Raw genomic sequence first — 18,719 nt, forward strand, 5'->3', positions numbered from 1 at the left:
AATAACTTTCTTGTATTCTTTCTTTTGAACTACCCGTATGAGAAAGGAGCAAGGTACAAACAGGACCACAGAGGGTCCTTGGCTGCTTTGCATACATCAAAGAGCATTTGGGGAACATAATATTGACCACAGGCCTTTATATTGACAAATATGTCTGTGAAAAAATAGGATTGTATGCTTGTACACACTGGGCTTGGCACTCATTTCATTTTCACAATACTGACCCTAACATTAAAATATTTGCAACCATGAACCATTTCTTTATTTATTGTATTTTTTTTATTTCTAATGTGCCATAGCCCACAGGCATCAGGGTGCAACATTTACACCAGGACTTTTCTGAGACTTTTTCCTGAAAACAGTCAGCATTTCTTCCTTGCGAAGGTTCTCCGGAAGAGCGGTCCATGCCATAGCAGCTCTAACCGGGAAGGATTTGCCCTTTCCTCTCGTTCTCCTCACCCGGGGAACTGTGAGCAGGTGTGCTGTGCTGGAGCGTAATGTTCTGCTGTTAGTGATTGTGTTAGGTATTACGGGGCATTGCCATGTAGGCAGTTATGGGTCAGGGAAAGGATTTTAAATGGAATCCTCTTTTCAACATGCAGCCAGTGAAGGTTCCTTCGATAGCTGGTGACATGCTCTTTCCTGGGGATATTGTGTTTTACTCTGACTGTGTCATTTTTAATTATCTGGAGTCTATGCATACTCTCCTTACTAGCCCCACAAAGAAGAGCGTTGCAATAGTCCAGGCGCGGCATGATAATTGCTCTGACCAGAGTCTTGTAATTCTTACGTGAGAACAGGGGATTTATTTGGCTCAACACTTTAAGATGGTTCTGAGCATTTTTATTGACATTGTTAACATGTGCATCGGAGCCCAGAGATGCTTCCGGCACTGTGCCCAGAGTCTTGACTTTTTTCACCACTGAAATAAGGCAGCTGTCTATCTCAAAACCTGAGTATGCTTGGCTTAGTTTGTCCCTTGCTTGTTTTGTGCCAAAGATCGTAAGCTCGGTTTTTGATCCGTTGAGGCGCATCCAGTTTTTAACCATCCATTTTCGAAGTAAACGACTAGATGGAATTGAGATTGACTTGGAGCAAGCACTTCCCCAACACAATTTAGAGTATCTCTCACTCAAGAAGGATTCTATCCACACAGTGGCATTGCTGGAGCAATTCCCTGTAGATAGTCATAGTCCAGAGTAACTTGAACGTGCAGTAACTGTACATATGTAAACTAAAGCTACCTGGACTGGGACTGTGCCATAAAGAGGCTCAGGGCTGGGGTTTTTCTGGGGACGCCCTTACCTCTCTATAAAAAATGCTTACATGGAAAAGCATCTGGGCGTCCCTTTGAAGTGGCTGCCATCATAGCACAGGTGAAAGCAAGCGCCCGCTTATTGGGGGTGCCTTCCCCTGTTTCGTTTTTATTTAATAATGGGTTTATTGTGGTCTTTTAAACCCAAGCTAAGTTGTAGTGTTTTTTGGTCTAGTGGTACAATACTGTTCTGTGTCTGCATTCTTGTCTGTGTGTCTTCTGATTTGGGACTTTCTTTGGTGCTAGGGCCAGACTAGAGGGGAGATCTCCCCAATTCCCTCCAGTATGCATACTGAACGTGGGTATCTAAGCAGGAGGAAGGCATTGGGGGTGGGGGACACCAGTCTTCCCTCCAAAGGGCAAGTTGGCATTACTACACAGTGTATGGTGAAGCATGATGTGGGCAGCGCCGGATTAAACCCTGTGGAGACCCCTAGGCAGTCGAAATGTCGGACCCCCATCGGAAATGGTCTCCTAATACATCTTTAATGTTCTGCACCGCTTTAATTTGATCTGTTGTCGCAGGGCCCCTAAAAGGAGTGGTGCCCATAGGCCGGTGCCTACTTGACCTAATGGATAACCTGGCACTGCATGTGGGAATGGCACAGCAGTGACGTCACCAAACCACTTCTGGTCAGCATGTAAGGGCCTGCTGTGCCACATGACGTTCATTGCCGGGAGGGGCGTGGCAGGAACTGCACCAGCACCATATGATTACCTCACCACACTGTGCCATACCACTAAATCATCGACTTCCACAAAACCTTCAGCCTAGAGTCCCACCTTTGAAGCCATGCCTACTCGAATAGGCAAAATCCTTTCTTTGCACGGAGAAAGAACACAAATCATATGATTTTGGAAAAAAGGCACATTTCAGAGCAGATAAGAAATTAGAGGCAGTTGGCAATATTAACCCACAGCCATACTGGCCGGCCTCCCTCCCTGCAGCCTAGTAAGTGTGGATTGCTAAACTTTGTATAACGTCACTTGTAGCGGTCAAATACATGCAAAGAAGGCCTTGTGAAGAAGTCCTTACCTGGCGTCTCAGCACTACTGGCTGTTTCCTGGGCGGCTGGCCTTTCCTCGCTCATTTTGGCAGAGTTGCGGGACAGCACGCACTTCACGAAAGCGAAAGGTTTCCACTTGCGAAGCATGGTCTCCTCCCTGGCACAGCCACACCTGACAGACCTAGATCCATGTGACCTGCAAGCGGGACCAGGCTTTGGTGCAAAGTGCAGCAGGGGAAGGTCATCACGAGACATGCCTGCGTGGCCCAGATGTGTGTTAAAGGTACTGTCTGACACCTGAGCCGAGCTTCTCTGCCTGGCTGCCAGATGCTAGCCTCCGTGGAGTCGGAGCGCGACTGGGCCGCATCGGGGGAGCGAGAGGGGCAGCCTGTTTACAAACCTTTTTTCTTTCCTGTCAGGAAGTGCTGGGTGGAGGCCCGGCACACTGCGCGGTTAATTCGCACACAGGGCTTGTCTATTGCACACGTGTGAGCTTTTAGTGTCACATTTTCAGCGCGAGCCTTGTTCTTTTTCGGTGCATTTTAGGTTTCATTTTTATGCGAGCTGCGCTTATTTTCAGACAGACATGCCAGATGTCAAAGCTTTTCAGGGACAGTTCAATAATTTCACTCCTCGTGCCCGATTTCCTGTCTTTACAACATGCAGGAAACAAAGTGTTAAAATCATGCACTCCTATTGGCAAAAGCCAGGGATAAGAGTTTGCAAATGTGGCCAGAACATGCAACATTAAGGAGAACAGAGAGCCTGCTGAAATAACAAAGGGGCCAATTTATAGAATTCAGCGCAGAAGTAGCGCACGCGGCTACCGCAGAGAGGGAGCGTGCACCAGCGTGCGCCAGCCGTTTGTGCCAAACATCATTTAGGCGCACAGCGTATTCATGGATTTCCCAAGCCATTTGCAGCTGTGGTGCAGAGAACTTCCAGCAACGCCAGTTACGCCCACAAGAACGCCCTATGCGTCAGAAAAAGCCATAGAAATCCCCATTACAGCGCAAAGTGCTGTTCTAACCCTGGACCAGCTTACAGCCCCTCTACACTGTAATTGCGTGAAAAACTACGCATACCATGCTCGCGGCAGCCAAAACGCGTGAAAATGTACTCACGCACCCGCTTGAATACACGTACCCCACTCGCGTCAGCCAAAATGTGTGAAAATGTACTTGCGCACCACCTTGAATACTCGGAACCCACTCGTGGCAGCCAAAGCGTGTGAAAATCTACTCGCGCACCCCCTTGAATACGCGTACCCCATCTGCGGCAACCAAAATGTGTGAAAATCTACTTGCACACACCCTTGAATACGCGTACTGTGCTCGTGCCAGCCAAAACGCGTGAAAATCTCATACAACCTGCACGTTGATGGAATGCCAGTGCTTGCGGTTGCAATAGATGTGCTCAGTGGCCCTAGGTGGACGTAGGGCCACGTGGGTGCAATCAATGGCACCAAGCACTCTGGGGAAGTGTGCTACCCCGTAAAAGTCCTGGACCAGGGCCTGCCTTTCTGCAGGTGTTCTGGGCATGTATATGTGCCTACGGACTGAGGGGTGTGTAGTCATGATTGCCAACGCCTGGTGTAGGCAGCGTGACTGCGTGACCTGTGTGACGCCACCACCTATGGCAGTTGTCTGCTGAAATGACCCAGTGGCCAAAAAATGCAGGACATTGAGCACCTTTTCCAAGGGGCTCAGTGCTTGGGAGCACAAGGTGGGTGATGTGAGGTCATCCTCCCACTCAGTGACCAGATCTAGGATGATATGAGGTGGAAACCTATACCTGCCATAGACCTGGTCATCAGGCATCCCAAAAAGGCTGGTCCTGGGTAAGAAAATGCTGGGCCTGGCTATCCTCCACCTCCTGTGGTGTCCCACGATCACTGCTGCGAGAAATGGGACATTCATCGTAGCTGTATATGCTTGTTTGTTGTTTGTGCAAGTTTTTATGCTGCGCTGGGCAGCTTCCGCCTGCTTTCACGTGGCAGACGTGTCACCGGCTTTGCGCGTCTTTTGGCGTGCATGGGTTTTCCCTGTTCAATTCCATGAATACATGTTGTTAGCGCCCGTGTGGGCGTTGCAAGGTTTTCACTGCTGTACTTCCCCCGTTACGCCCACATTTCCGTGTGTTGTTCCCCATTCTTTGTGTTCCACCCACTTTTTAGGTGTATGCGCTGGAAGTTGTGCGCCTTCACTGGGCGACTCACGCACAGCTTTCGGGATGTCGCTGTGACGTGTGCGCCGCGCGCAGATTCAGCGCAGGTCACAGGTAAGCCACGCGCAGTGCCTTCCATGAATCTGTAAACGGTTGCACGCGTGCGTTTCGGATGCATGCGCTGCATTTCTCACTCTTGCGCTATAGATTTCAGCGCACAATGATTTGATAAATTACCCCAAAAATGTCTAATCCCCGTCTCCCGACATTAACGTAAGTGGGGGTTTATATTCTACTAAGAGACACAGAAGCGATAATTATGCATTTTTTACAATTCCTCTTCAGCCGGTGGCGACCAATTACATTTTTTTAAAAACTTTGTTGACCAAGCAAAGCATTTTTATAAAACTCAAAGACAACACTTTTAGGAATCCCAGTACAAATTAGCAGTATAGTTATGTCCCTGTTGTAACCAATTAGCCACAGTTCCAGAGCCTATTGTTGCTGCGAGATGAAAGTGCCGGGTACGTAAGAAAGGATGCTTGCTCCAAGTGGATGAATTTCACTTGCTTTTTCTGCCGCAACTGATAGGAGGTGCCTCGCACGACACTAGATGTAAATAGGACAGAAGGCCAGCACTCCGCCACCCAGGCTATCGCTCTCTCTCTGAGTGCCCATTCATTCCCAACGGTCCTCCTTAGAATGTCATATGTAATACCTTATCCCTCGTGCCTGCATTCCACACACGCACGCAACCAGACACTGTCATGCCTTCCAGCAACTCACAATCCCACATTACACTAGACCACGACACATATATCCTCTTCTGTCACTGCGAGAAAAAAACAGATAACCAGAAAATTCCGCAAACAGAAAACCAGTCCATCCTTTCAGTGAATGTAAGGAGATCCTCTGACTGTAAATCATCCACCAAAACGTTGGGACTGAGTGAATCTGTCTTCTTCTCATCCAAACACTGCAATAGAAGAAAAATAAATCAGGTTGGATGGGGTGAATAATACTCAACTCCTTGTCTCTTTATACACTCTACACCTCACTCGCGTTAATAAAGGGGCTTAGTCATTCTATGTTAAATGCAGATGCGTCTTATTATGCAAGTTCAAAGCTCTTGCAAGACATTAGCCACATGTTGAACACAATTATGGTAAAAAAGACTTCAAAATCGACTCCCCTCAACAAGTCGGCTGCATGTAGAACCTCTGCATAACTATTTCCCAACAAAATTGATTTAGAGGACATGGTGCCCTTGGCCAAAGGAGCCCCAAACAAGGATGTGTCAAGTCCGTCCTCTTTCAACAACCATCGCAACAAGCGAGCCAAGGTAGCAAAGGAGACAGACTTCAAAGGTTTGTAAAAGGAAATAAGGTAATGTCAGAGAATCATAAATTGGCAATGATTGAAACAATTGAAAAAACAAACTGACATCCTAAAAGCAAAATACATTGCCTTAGGTATAATCTTGAACTGAATAAACCTCAATGGTTTCTTGGTACCCATCCAAATCAATGCAGCTAAAAAATGCGGTCAGATGGACTAGGTGGTGAGTTTCCCTGATAGTCTTTGCACACCAGAAATTGTGTACCTAATTGTTCACCTTCAACAGCGATATGGCCGATGGAGATAGCAGATCTAAAATTATTCATGGTTCCATGAGCCTTCCCTTCCCTGAACAAGACATCAGGAAAATAACTACCTCTATAAGAGGGGCAGAAACAGGATTGATACTCCCCATCCATGCACCAGCCCACCCACCTTTTCCAAGCTGATGACTAGGAGGAGTGGGTGGACTTAGCCCATGAATCTTTGATTACCCTGAAAGCATCCCCCAGAAAGACTTGGGGAAAGACCAGACCTCTCAGAAATCTTCCATGCCATGATAGAGAGATGACCCCAACGAAAGGTCGTGAAATCACCCCTCCCACGTCTTTCAGATTAAGAAGTGATGGGAGAAGTTTGGGGATGTCCACTGCCATCTCCAAGAGCGCCGGAAGCCACACCTGCGCTGACCAATAAGGAGTGAGAAGGACCAGGGTCACCTGCTGTCTGTGTACCTGAACAAGCACCCTCGCTATCATGGGGAGGGCAATGCATAACCCAGTAACTGAGTTCAGTCTTGGGGGAATGCATTTACTGCCAATGCCTCTGTATCCAGATGTAATCTGAAGAACTGTGGCACCTGACAACTGAGGTGAGGGGCAACAGGTCTGTGTCTAGAGGACGCCAATTAGCCTGGAAGAGAGCAAACAACCTGGCTTCCGGTTTCCTGTCGCTTCTGTGCTGAGGGTATTCTGTCATTTGCTTTTACGAACACCTTGCAGAAAACATTTCTAGCTAATGTTACCACATTATGTCTTGATTTAGCCATATATGCAGTCATTTCTTACTTCACAATCACATCTTAATCAGTGTTATGTTCTTATGGGCCATTTCTGTTATGTTGTAGGTGGTGTTTATAAAGAGATTAATCGTCATGGCACATGTTCCTGGAGCTATGGAGCATTGTTGAAATAATGACAATTACTGAAATGTTTTTTCAGTGTAGAGCAAAGGTTTCCTAATGTTTACCTATCTTTAAAGATGCATGTGTTGGTTGCTGCGAGAGTAGTGCTTTTGAATGCCAGTATGCCACAGCAAAGCATCTGCCAGGACATGGGTCTGCAACCTTTCGCTCATCAGAGGTTTTGGTCTACAGCTCACATCATTAATTAATTAATGCTTTAATTAATGCAAGGTCCCTCCCAGCACATGCATTAGATATTGCAGACCTTATCACAACGCAAAACCTCGACTTCTTAGCTATTACTGAGACCTGGCTACATGCTGCAGCAGGACCATCCCTTTCACTCGTCATCACTAACGACTATACCATTACCAGATGCAACAGAAACTCCAACCAATCTAAAGGCAGAGGGGTTGCATTCATTCATTTCTAGAAGCGCCTTAGGCCTCAGACCAATACACTGTCAGTATTTATCTTCAGCTGAGCTTTTGTCTGTCAAGATCCCTATCTCACCTACCCAAACTATTACCATGCACCTCATCTACAGACCACCTGGTCCAGTCTCCACATTTGCAGAAGACATTGCTACCCTCCTATCCGCCAACACCAAGCCAAACTCACAAATCATTCTACTGGGTGACCTTAATCTCGGCTTCCAAGATGCCAAAGATCATAAAGCTCTTGACATAACCAATACCATCACAGAACTTGGCTTCACCCATCGCATCCAGGAACCTACCCACATCAAAGTGAGGACCCTTGATTGGCTTGTAGACCTCAAATGCAGCATCAACATCATGTCCAATATTCCCTGTGCCTGGTCAGATCACCATCTGATCACTTTCACCATTAATTCAAATAAGCACTGCTCCAAACAAGACTTTGCCCCACCTACCCGCACCAGAAATAAAAAGGACATAACCATTGAGAAGCTGCTTACACTGATATTACCCATCCTAAACAATACCACTGAGTCGCATGCTGACCCCACGGTGCTAGTCGATATATACAATCAAACTATTCTCAAGGCCATTAATACCACTGCCCCACTTAAACTACGGAAATCCAAACCACGTGCTCATCTTAATTCTTGGCTTACTCCACATCTTAGAACATTACGTAAGGAAATAAGATATGCAGGGACCCGCTGGAAAAGTCTTTCGATGGCAGCCAACATGAACAGCCTTATACTAGCACCCCTCATTTACAAAGAGGCAATCTTCCAAGCCAAAAAAAAATACTTACAACAATCGGATCTTTCAAGCGAAATGGAGTACTAAAGAACTCTTTAAGATACTCAAAGAACTAGAATCTCCAGCAGCGCCCAAGGATACCTGTCTTAAAGATAGTACCTGGTGCACGAACATCCAAAAAGCTCTACTAGATAAAATTACCATTCTCCAAAATAAAATCAACGCTAAAAAAGTAGTTTGTCATCGGATTCACAGCATAGCACACCAATCAGCATCTCAGACCCCCCTCAACACACTCTCAAGCCTTTCAATTTTTCACCACTCTCCACCAAAGAGGTAGAAAATATCATATTCAAACTTAAACCATCCAACTGTCAGGGAGACACTTGCCCAGCCCATATCATTAAGGGGGCAACTAAAGAATAAGCACCATTCATCACTACCCTAATAAATGCCTCATTCAACACGGGCATCATGTCCAACGACCTCAAAGACGCCTGGGTTCTTCCACTACTTAAAAAACCATCATTAACCTCAGAGCACCACTTCCAACTATAGGCCTATCACCACCGTCTCATTCCTGCTCAAAATCCTGGACAGAGGAGCTTACCTGCAGATCCAGGATTACTTAGAATTTAATAACATCCTCGGCCAGAGACAATGAGGCTTCAGACCGAGGCATGGAACCAAAACGGCGCTGATAGATTTGAAAACTCAAATTGAAGTCCTAAAAGATAATGGCAAGTTGGCCCTACTCCTACTACTCAATTTATGAGCGGCATTTGATTTGGTCAATTACCAAATACTTTGCAACCATCTTAAATCCGCAGCTCATTTCTCGGCCGAAGCCACCTCTTGGATTAGCTCCTTCTTGGAGAATAGATCAATGAGGGTCCTTTCCCCGTCGGCCTTGGCTGTACCATCACCAGTTCTGCTCAGAGTCCCACGAGGATCACCAACACTCTACAATGTGTTTACAAAGCCCCTCTTTGATATTCTTGACTATTTGGGTGTCACCTACACTAATTATGAAGATGACACCCAAATACTCATTCCCATCACTGAAGACCACAAAGCAGATTCCAAAGCTTTGAATGCTATCTATCTGGTTATCCAGGCCTGGATGGCCCAACACGGGCTCTGTCCGAATGACAATAAAACAGAGCTACTACTCCTTGGGTCTCAACCCAGACTCAATAAATTGGATTCTGTTTTTGACTCATTCATCATCGATGGCAACACCATTAAGGATCTACCGACACTAAAACCCTTGGTATATACCTAGATTCTACGCTGTCTCTAACTAACGCCATCATCTCCTCCACAACCTACACCTGCAAACTCATTACAGCTTGTCGATCATTCCTTATCACCGCCAATTGCACCACCTTAGCTAGAACCCTTGTACTGTCGAAACTCGACTACTGCAACATGCTCTATCTAGGGACCAGCCAATGGAATATAAACAAACTACAAATAATACAAAATAACGCCATTAGGGCAGCTCTGAACATCCCCAGAAACCATCATATCTCGGATACCAGATGCAACTTACACTGGCTTTCTGTCTCCCAAAGAATTGAGTTTAAATCATTGTCACTTACGCATAAATGCCTAACCAAGCAGGCACCAAAATACCTGTCTAACCTACTCACACGTAACACCTCAGATCGACCCCATATGGCAGCCCAAGCACACTGCTTCTTGTTACCGAGGTTCAAGCTTCAGAAGGTGGGGTAACAGCTTCCTGGTGCTTGCCGCAAGGCTCTGGAACCCTCTACCTAGCCCACTCAGAACTGAACCATCCTCTCATGCCTTCAGAAGTAAAGTCAAAACTCGGCTGGTAGCGCAGGACCACCACGTACATGCCTAACTAACCTTTGCTGTGCACCTTGGTAATGCTACTGTAAATATCACCTGTATTTAACTGTCTGTGTAATGTGTAATGCTTATGTAAGATGTAACACCTCTGTAATATTGTGTAATATATGTAAATGCTATGTCTTCGTAACACTGTGTAAATATATGTAACTGTAACCCTCCTAAGAAATGCACCCAGATGCCTCCGGCCTGGCGCACTATACAAATAAATAAAGTACAAAATACAAATATCAGCTCTACCCAGCATAGTAATTGGAAAGGGTTAATGGGAGTTTGAGTGAAAAATGTTGCTATCTGTAACCATCTACCTTCATCAAGAGCGCCCAGATACTCCTGGGTCAGAGGCGCTATATAAGTAAAATAAACAAACAAACATCAGGAGAGCCAAAGATTGCAAACCCCAGTGCTAGGACATCCAGTAGAATAGTGTTGTCCTAATCTACCTCAGCCTGGGATTGAGGGGCTTTTTGGGCACAATATCACTTTGTGTTTACAGGAACATTAGGCTCAACTACATAAATTGTGTCTGTCTGGAATGTGGTACTTTGTGGGAATGTATGCAGATAGTGTTAGGTATGTTATGTTGATATGGAGTATTAATCTTATTGGGGGCATTTATTTCAAGATCACATGTTTGGACACATCCTGGCCTTTTGTTGCCAGAGAACCTTGTGCAAGGACTATACCACACTCAGCAAAACTATGTTAATTATTCAAGCGTTTTTGTCATTGCCGTCTGTGCTGTTTTAATGTTTATCTTTGTTATAAGAATGGTATGTTGGTTGTTTTTGAACGTTTGTTGCTGTTTTGCCTGGCTACTGGATGTCGCACAAGTATGTACAGTACATATACAATTGTTACTGTTATAAAAGAGTAATTAATACAATTTCCAAGTTTAACTTAAATTTGAATTTAGCGCCCCCTCCCTCCTTTAATCCTTACTTTTGATCCTCTTCTTAGTGAAATACATGTGTAAAAGGGAAAGTAGATATCTGTGGCAGTGCAGCTGAATTTGTGTACATGATATATACAGGTGTATCACTCTAAAAACTCGGCTAGTTTGCCGAAGGCTATAAGGCATGCCAGTTTGCAGTGCAGGAGAAATGCAGAGAAATAATAATTCCAAGTAAACCATGTTAATTTGTAATTGCGCGAGACGGATGGGTATCAAATCGTGGACCTGGTGAACGTTAAAGATCAAATTTGTAATTGCGCCATGTGGCATACTACAACAAAACCACGTAATACACTAAAATAGGACTCACCATACAAAACAATTCCTGGTCTCAATCCGTAAAAAGTAGTGAAATGATAGTAGTCAGTGCCTTATGAGGAGCCATCTGAACCCCTCCCACAGAAAACCTGCTTTCGTTATTGCACTCAATCCATAATTCAAATATCCATAATTTTGCAAAAACATTTATCTGATCAGGTTTACTCTTGCACTTATAAACTGCATCACAGCAGGCTGTCATATCTTACCCTTAAGTCAAAAGTGGCCTTTGGGAGGATTCCCCAACCAACATAAAAGAAGGACCTACTTGGGAAGGTAAACTGAATGCATTTTTATGAGGTACGACGTGGAGCTTGCAAGAACGAACTCTACAGTCTCTTTTCACTGGATCCAAGAGATTCCACTCACCACTGCCGCTCTTCAGTTACCTTTGTTAACAACCTGCTCCATATCTCTTTCAACGGCTCTGCTCTCCTGTCTCGAAAGTGCTCTACAGGCTTGCACTCGGGTACTTTACTTTATTCATTTGTATTGCATGCCATGGGACATGGAAGATTAAGGGCGCAACAAAAAACAAACAACCTGACATACCTCAAAAAACAAGCAAATACACAAGAAGACCCACATAGAATAGCAACAGCCTTAGGAAGGAGGGGAGCAGGCCCCACTATCTAAATAACAATGTCTTCTTCTTTTTTCTGAAGATTGCGGTGGAGCCTGCCTTTGCTAATGGACAATCACTCATTTATTTGTTCGCTTACATTTCGTATTGTCTCACACTCTGATTCACAGCTTTGTCTATTCAGTTGTTTGGCAATGACTGTTATTTCAGTGTTTGGTCTTACTTGATTATGCTTCTTTTCCACTCCCTGTAGATTTTGTAATTATAATTAATAAATACGCAGAGACCGGGGGATAAAATCTGTGCTGCTCCACGTTTTCTTGCTTCCAAGGCTAGCACGTTTCCCCTGAGGTATGCTCCCGGCTTTCAGACCAATATTGTTCGGCTTCCTATTTTGTTCATTCTCACACCACATAGGTCAACTCCCTTTTCAGTTCTATTGTGGGCTTAAAACCAATGGTTTCATGTCACCCTCAATTTATTTATTTATTTGTACTGCGCCAAAAGCCCACAGGCATTGGGTGCGAAACACATACACATAAGACAAATCCATCAAAGGCGGGACAGGGGCCAGTAGGACTGATCCGGGGAGAAGAAGAGGAATTGCTTAAAAAGCAAAGTTTTTAGGACTTTCTTGAAGGTTCTCAAATTATCATCACTTGTGACTGCGGCGGGAAGGAAGTTCCAGAATTTTGCCGCTTTGGCAGGGAACGATCTACTGCTTGTATTCGCGCTTGTATTTAGGGCATTTGATCTGCTTTTTGTCTGCCGACCGCAATGCTCTAGTGGGACAGTACTGTGGTATCAGAGTTTTCAGGGAGGATGGCGCAGCTCCATGCACTCATTTATGAATAATGGGCCCTAATTTAAAGTTGATTTGTTCTTGTATGTGTCACCAGTCTAGGTTCCTTGGTGAGATATGATGTGCTCTCGTCTTGTGAGTTTGTTGACAATGTGAACTGCGTTATTTTGTAGTACCTGACACTTCCTTAGACTGCTGGTTGAGGCACCAATCAGTAATGAGTTGTACTAATCCAACTTGGACAAGACAGTGGCTGAGGCAATAGGTGCTGTGTTGTCTCTGGTGATATATTCAAATTCAAGTTCCTCTGTCTTGTCTTCAAATCCCTCTATGGTCTTGTCCCCCCTATCTCTCCTCCCTTTTAACTTTCTATACCCCTTCTCGTTCTCTCCGTTCGGCTAATCTTTTCCTACTCTCTCCTCCTCCACCTCCCTGTGCCCCCTCCCGCTTCCGATCTTTCCAACTCCTTGCTCCCTTCCACTGGAACCGCCTCCCCCTTCACATCCACTCTTCCCCCTCCTTCCCTTCCTTTCGCTATTCTCTCAAATCTTACCTTTTTCACTCACCTCCATAGCACCCTTTGTTTCTTCTCGTCCTTCTCCCTCACCTTCATTCCTCACCTCCTACCACTGCTCTTCCTTTCCCTCTCTACCTCCTCCTCCCCACACTGTGCTCTCATATAGTTCCACTCTTTCCTCTCCTCTTCCTCGCTCACCCTTACATTCCCTCTTCTCCCGCTCCTACCCCCACTAACTCCTTCCTTTCACTCGCTCACCCTGACCCTGCCTACGCCCTCCTCACCTCTGCAATGTGGTAAATTGTTCTTTAAACTGTTTTCGTGTTATGATTCATTTACCATCTCATGCTTGTTGTATTTTGCCTGATCTTATGTAAAGCACTTTGGATTAAAGGGCTATATAACTTCAATAAAATACAAATACTAAATATGGTCGGATATTTTTCAAAAGGTGGAGGGAGTAGTTGCAGCTTTTTGTCATATGATTGACATATGCATCGGAGCTAAGGAAGGCCTCCAGTTGGAAGTTAAATGTTAAAGGTATTTGTACCGCGCCCCGTCAGTTACGGAATTGGTCCCCGGGCGCTCTGGCAGATCTGTAAGTGATAAAAGGGGGGGGATTGGTTAGTAGGGTGAAGAGGGAGTAGGATAGTGAGAGGAGTGGTGTTCTGTTGGCAGCTTCAACTCAGTGTACACCGGGTGCAGAGCTTTGGTGCGGGTAATGGATCGATGTCAGTCAGCGGGTGCTGTTGCTCCAGCTTATGTGTTGTTGCAATGTTGTGAAGTGCGTGCGGCTTGTTGTGCGAGTTTTTTTGAGTGAGATAGGTATGCAGAATTTGAGCTTATATTGGTTAGTGGGTTACAAGACTTTTAGCATGCTAACATTCACAGTTTTGTCTAAGTGTGGCAGTTGTTGGTCTTCGCCTGTGGGCATGCCAACATTCACAGACCCTTCTAGAAGCGGCGCAGGTTGGTGTCTAGAAATCTGTCCAGGTGTGGGCATGCTAGCATTCATACATAATCTGGATGCTACTCAGGCTGGTGGTCACAATTCTAAGTGTGGCACCTGCTAGCATTCAAGTTTCATCCAGGCGCGGGCATGCTGTCCTTCAATCAATCCCATCTAGATGCGACACAGGCCAATTGTCCACAATTCTAAGTGTGGCCTGTGCTAGTCTTCACATTCAGTGTAGGTGCAGGCATGCCAACACTCAGGCTTCACCCAGATGCGGGCATGCTAACATTCAAGGTCCCATCCAGATGCAACGCGTGCCAACCCACACAATTCCATCCAAGCGAGGCCGTGCCAACATTCACAATTTTATCTAAATGCGTTTGCCGGTCTGGGTATGGTCCTTCCGGTACGTACGAGTGGGTGAGTCACTTGAGGCTTTCGTCTGAGTCTAAGTATGTGATCAGTCTCTGGAGCCTCCTTTAGTGGCTATTTTCCATGATGTCTTAAGCTCTGTCGGATGGTTGGTCCTTTGGTTTGAGTGTTTGTCCAGTTCGAGAGTGGCTGAGGTCAGAGTTATTTTCACTGTTGTTATAATGTCTGTGCATTCTAGTGCGTCTCCGTTGTGGTTACGCTGTGAAGAGCCATGATTTGAGGAGTTTCCTGAATGCTAGGTGGTTTGTTGTGTTCCGTATATTCTTAGGTAGGTCGTTCCAGGTTTTGGGAGCCTGGTGAGAAAAAGAGGAGCCTCCGAGTTTTTTTCTGTTGTAGGGTTTTGGTTCCAGGCGTATGTCTGTGCTTGATCTTAGTGTTCTTGTCGGTTGATGTAGGCGTAGTTTGTCGCTTAGGAATTGTGCGCCTTGTTTGTGTATTGCTCTGTGCATGATGCACATGGACTTGAACTTTATTTGCTGTTTTAGTGGTAGCCAGTGTAGTATTTTTAGCGTGGGTGTGATGTGTTCTCTTCTGGGTAGCTTGAGGAGGAGTCTGGCTGCTGCATTTTGTATGCGTTGCAGTTTTTTTAGAAGTCGTTCGGGCATGCCCAGGTATAGGCTATTGGCATAGTCTGCTCTGGACATGATCAGAGCAATGATGGTAAGTGTTTTGTTGGCCAACAACAGGAATGGTAGGATCCTTTTTGCTGCTTGCAGGAGGAAGAAACATTTCTTGATTACCGAATTTACTTGTGGCTCTAGAGTGAGGTTGTTATCCATCAGGACCCCTAGGTTTTTACAGTTGATGATGGTTCTGGTGTGGTGCCGAGCTCTCTTGGCCAGGGGATGCCCAGAGTCTTCACCTTGTCAAGGACAGAGATGCAGCTTGTGCCTATTTGGAAGATGATGTAATCAGTGCTAAGTTTAGCCTGTGTGGCTGTTGAGCCAAAAATCATCAGCTCTGTTTTATGGCCATTTATACATTACCAATTGGTTGACATCCAGTCTTTCATTTAGATGATATATTGTTGATTGGGATATGGCGTCAATGGCATACAGTCCTGTTATTTCTATGACTAACTGGGTGTTGTCACAGAAGTTTTCTTTTTTAAACAATTTTTGTTGATTTTAGACAACAATATATAATTTACAGACTCTTACATACATTGCTTGAAGATGTCCAGTCAATTATGTCTGTATGTTCCCTTCCCTCCAACTCCCCACACCCTCACCCCAGCCTATTCCACATGCATTGTTCTAACATCTTACATCAACTTTAGGCAGATGGGGAGTAGGTGCAAGTGGATCTAGGTCACCTGGTGCCTTCCAGGTTGCCGCTCTTTTTCCCCACTTAGCAAGCCCTGCCCACCTAGTGCCTTTCAGGTTGCTGCTCTTTTTCCCTACTTAAGGAGCCCTCCAACCTCTTTTCCTTTGCAGATGGGGAGCAGGTGCAAGTGGATATAGGTCACCTGGCATAGGCCCCGCCCACCTGGTGCCTTCCAGGTTACGGCTCTTTTTCCCCATTTAGCAAGCCCCGCCCACGTGGTTGCCACTCTTTTCCCCTACTTAAGGAGCCCTCCAGCCTCTTTTCCTTTGCAGATGGGGAGCAGGTGCAAGTGGATCTAGGTCACGTGGCCGAAGCCCCGCCCACCTGGTGCCTTCCAGGTTTCCACTCTTTTTCCCCACTTAGCAAGCCCCGCCCACCTGGAGCCTTCCAGGTTGCTGCTCTTTTCCCTACTTAAGGAGCCCTCCAGCCTCTTTTCCTTTGCAGATGGGGAGCAGGTGCAAGTGGATCTAGGTCACATGGCCGATGCCCCGCCCACCTGGTGCCTTCCAGGTTTCCACTCTTTTTCCCCACTTAGCAAGCCCCGGCCACCTGGTGCCTTCCTGGTTGCTGCTCTTTTTCCCTACTTAAAGAGCCATCCAGCCTCTTTTCCTTTTTAGATGGGGAGCAGGTGCAAGTGGATATAGGTCACCTGCCCTGAGCCCCACCCACTGGATGCCTTGCAGGTTGCCTCTCTTTTCCCCCACTAAGCAAGCCCCGCCCAAATCGTGCCTTCCAGGTTGCCGCTCTTTTTCCCTACTTACGGAGCACTCCAGCCTCTTCCCCTTTGCAGATGGGGAGCAGGTGCAAGTGGATCTAGGTCACCTGGCCTAAGCCCCGCCCACCTGTTGCCTTCCAGGTTGCTGCTCTTTTTCCCTACTTAAGGAGCCCTCCAGCCTCTTTTCCTTTGCAGATGGGGAGCAGGTGCAAGTGGATCTAGGTCACATGGCCGATGCCCCGCCCACCTGGTGCCTTCCAGGTTTCCACTCTTTTTCCCCACTTAGCAAGCCCCGGCCACCTGGTGCCTTCCTGGTTGCTGCTCTTTTTCCCTACTTCAAGAGCCGTCCAGCGTCTTTTCCTTTTTAGATGGGGAGCAGGTGCAAGTGGATATAGGTCACCTGCCCTGAGCCCCACCCACCGGATGCCTTGCAGTTTGCCTCTCTTTTCCCCCACTAAGCAAGCCCCGCCCAAATGGTGCCTTCCAGGTTGCCGCTCTTTTTCCCTACTTACGGAGCACTCCAGCCTCTTCCCCTTTGCAGATGGGGGGCAGGTGCAAGTGGATCTAGGTCTCCTGGCCTAAGATCCGTCCACCTGTTGTCTTCCAGGTTGCCGCTCTTTTTCCCTACTTAAGGAGCCGTCCAGCCTCTTTTCCTTTGCAGATGGAGAGCAGGTGCAAGTGGTTCTAGGTTACCTGGCCTAAGACCCACCCACCTGGTGCATTCCAGGTTGCCGTATTATTTACCCTACTTATGGAGCACTCCAGCCTCTTTTCCTTTACAGATGGGGGAGCAGGTGCAAGTGGATCTAGGTCACCTGGCCTAAGCTCCGTCCACCTGTTGCCTTCCAGGTTGCTGCTCTTTTTCCCTGTTTAAGGAGCCGTCTAGCCTCTTTTCCTTTGCAGATGAGGAGCAGATTCAAGTGGATCTAGGTCACATGGCCTAGGACCCGCCCACCTGGTGCCTTACAGGTTGCCGCTCTTTTTCCCCACTTAGCAAGCCCCACTCACCTGGTGCCTACCAGGTTTCTGCTCTTTTTCCCTACTTATAGAGCACTCCAGCCTCTTTTTCTTTGCAGATGGGGAGCAGGTGCAAGTGGATCTAGGCAATCTGGCCTAAGCCCCGCCCACCTGGAGACTTCCAGGTTGCTGCTCTTTTTCCCTACTTAAGGATCCTTCCAGCCTCTTTTCCTTTTAGATGGGGAGCAGGTGCAAGTGGATCTAGGTCACCTGGCCTAAGCCCTGACCACCTGGTGCCTTCCAGGTTGCTGCTCTTTTTCCCTACTTAAGGAGCCGTCCAGGGTCTTTTCCTTTGCAGATGGGGAGCAGGTGCAAGTGGATCTAGGACACCTGGCCTAAGACCCGCCCACCTGGTGCCTTCCAGGTTGCCACTCTTTTCCCCACTTAGCAAGCCCTGCCATCTGGTGCCTTTCAGGTTGCCGCTCTTCTTACCAACTTACGGAGCACTCCAGCCTCTTTTCCTTTGCAGATGAGGAGTAGGTACAAGTGGATCTAGGCCACCTGGCCTAAGCCCCGCCCACCTGGTGCCTTCCAGGTTGCTGCTCTTTTACCCTACTTAAGAAGCCCTCCCGGCTCTTTTCCTTTGCAGATGGGGAGCAGGTGCAAGTGGATCTAGTCACCTGCCCTAAGCCCCACCCACCTGGTTCCTGCCAGGTTGCTGCTCTTTTTCCCTACTTAAGGAGCCTTCCAGCCTCTTTTCCTTTGCAGATGGGGAGCAGGTGCAAGTGGATCTAAGTCACCTGGCCTAAGCCCTGACCACCCGGTGCCTTCCAGGTTGCTGCTCTTTTTCCCTACTTAAGGAGCCGTCCAGCCTCTTTTCCTTTGCAGATGGGGAGCAGGTGCAAGTGGATCAGGGACACCTGGCCTAAGACCCGCCCACCTGGTGCCTTCCAGGTTGCCACTCTTTTTCCCCACTTAGCAAGCCCCGCCCACCTGGTGCCTTTCAGGTTGCCGCTCTTCTTACCCACTTACAGAGCACTCCAGCCTCTTTTCCTTTGCAGATGAGGAGCAGGTGC

At 46.9% G+C, this 18,719-nt stretch overlaps 1 protein-coding gene across 1 annotated transcript in view; it reads right to left on the minus strand.

Annotated features, from left to right (window-relative positions):
- The window catches only part of CSAD (cysteine sulfinic acid decarboxylase), a 251,637-nt gene extending 247,903 nt beyond the window's left edge, over positions 1–3,734 (minus strand). The window contains exon 1 of the mRNA XM_069653337.1: positions 2,352–3,734. Coding sequence (XP_069509438.1) covers positions 2,352–2,577 — 226 coding nt within the window. The 5' untranslated portion in view covers positions 2,578–3,734. The remainder of the gene's footprint in view (positions 1–2,351) is intronic.
- Positions 3,735–18,719: the final 14,985 nt, after the last annotated feature.

Source organism: Ambystoma mexicanum, chromosome 3q (genome assembly GCF_040938575.1).
Source record: "Ambystoma mexicanum isolate Mex_15411 chromosome 3q, UKY_AmexF1_1, whole genome shotgun sequence".
NCBI classification, from domain to species: domain Eukaryota; kingdom Metazoa; phylum Chordata; class Amphibia; order Caudata; family Ambystomatidae; genus Ambystoma; species Ambystoma mexicanum.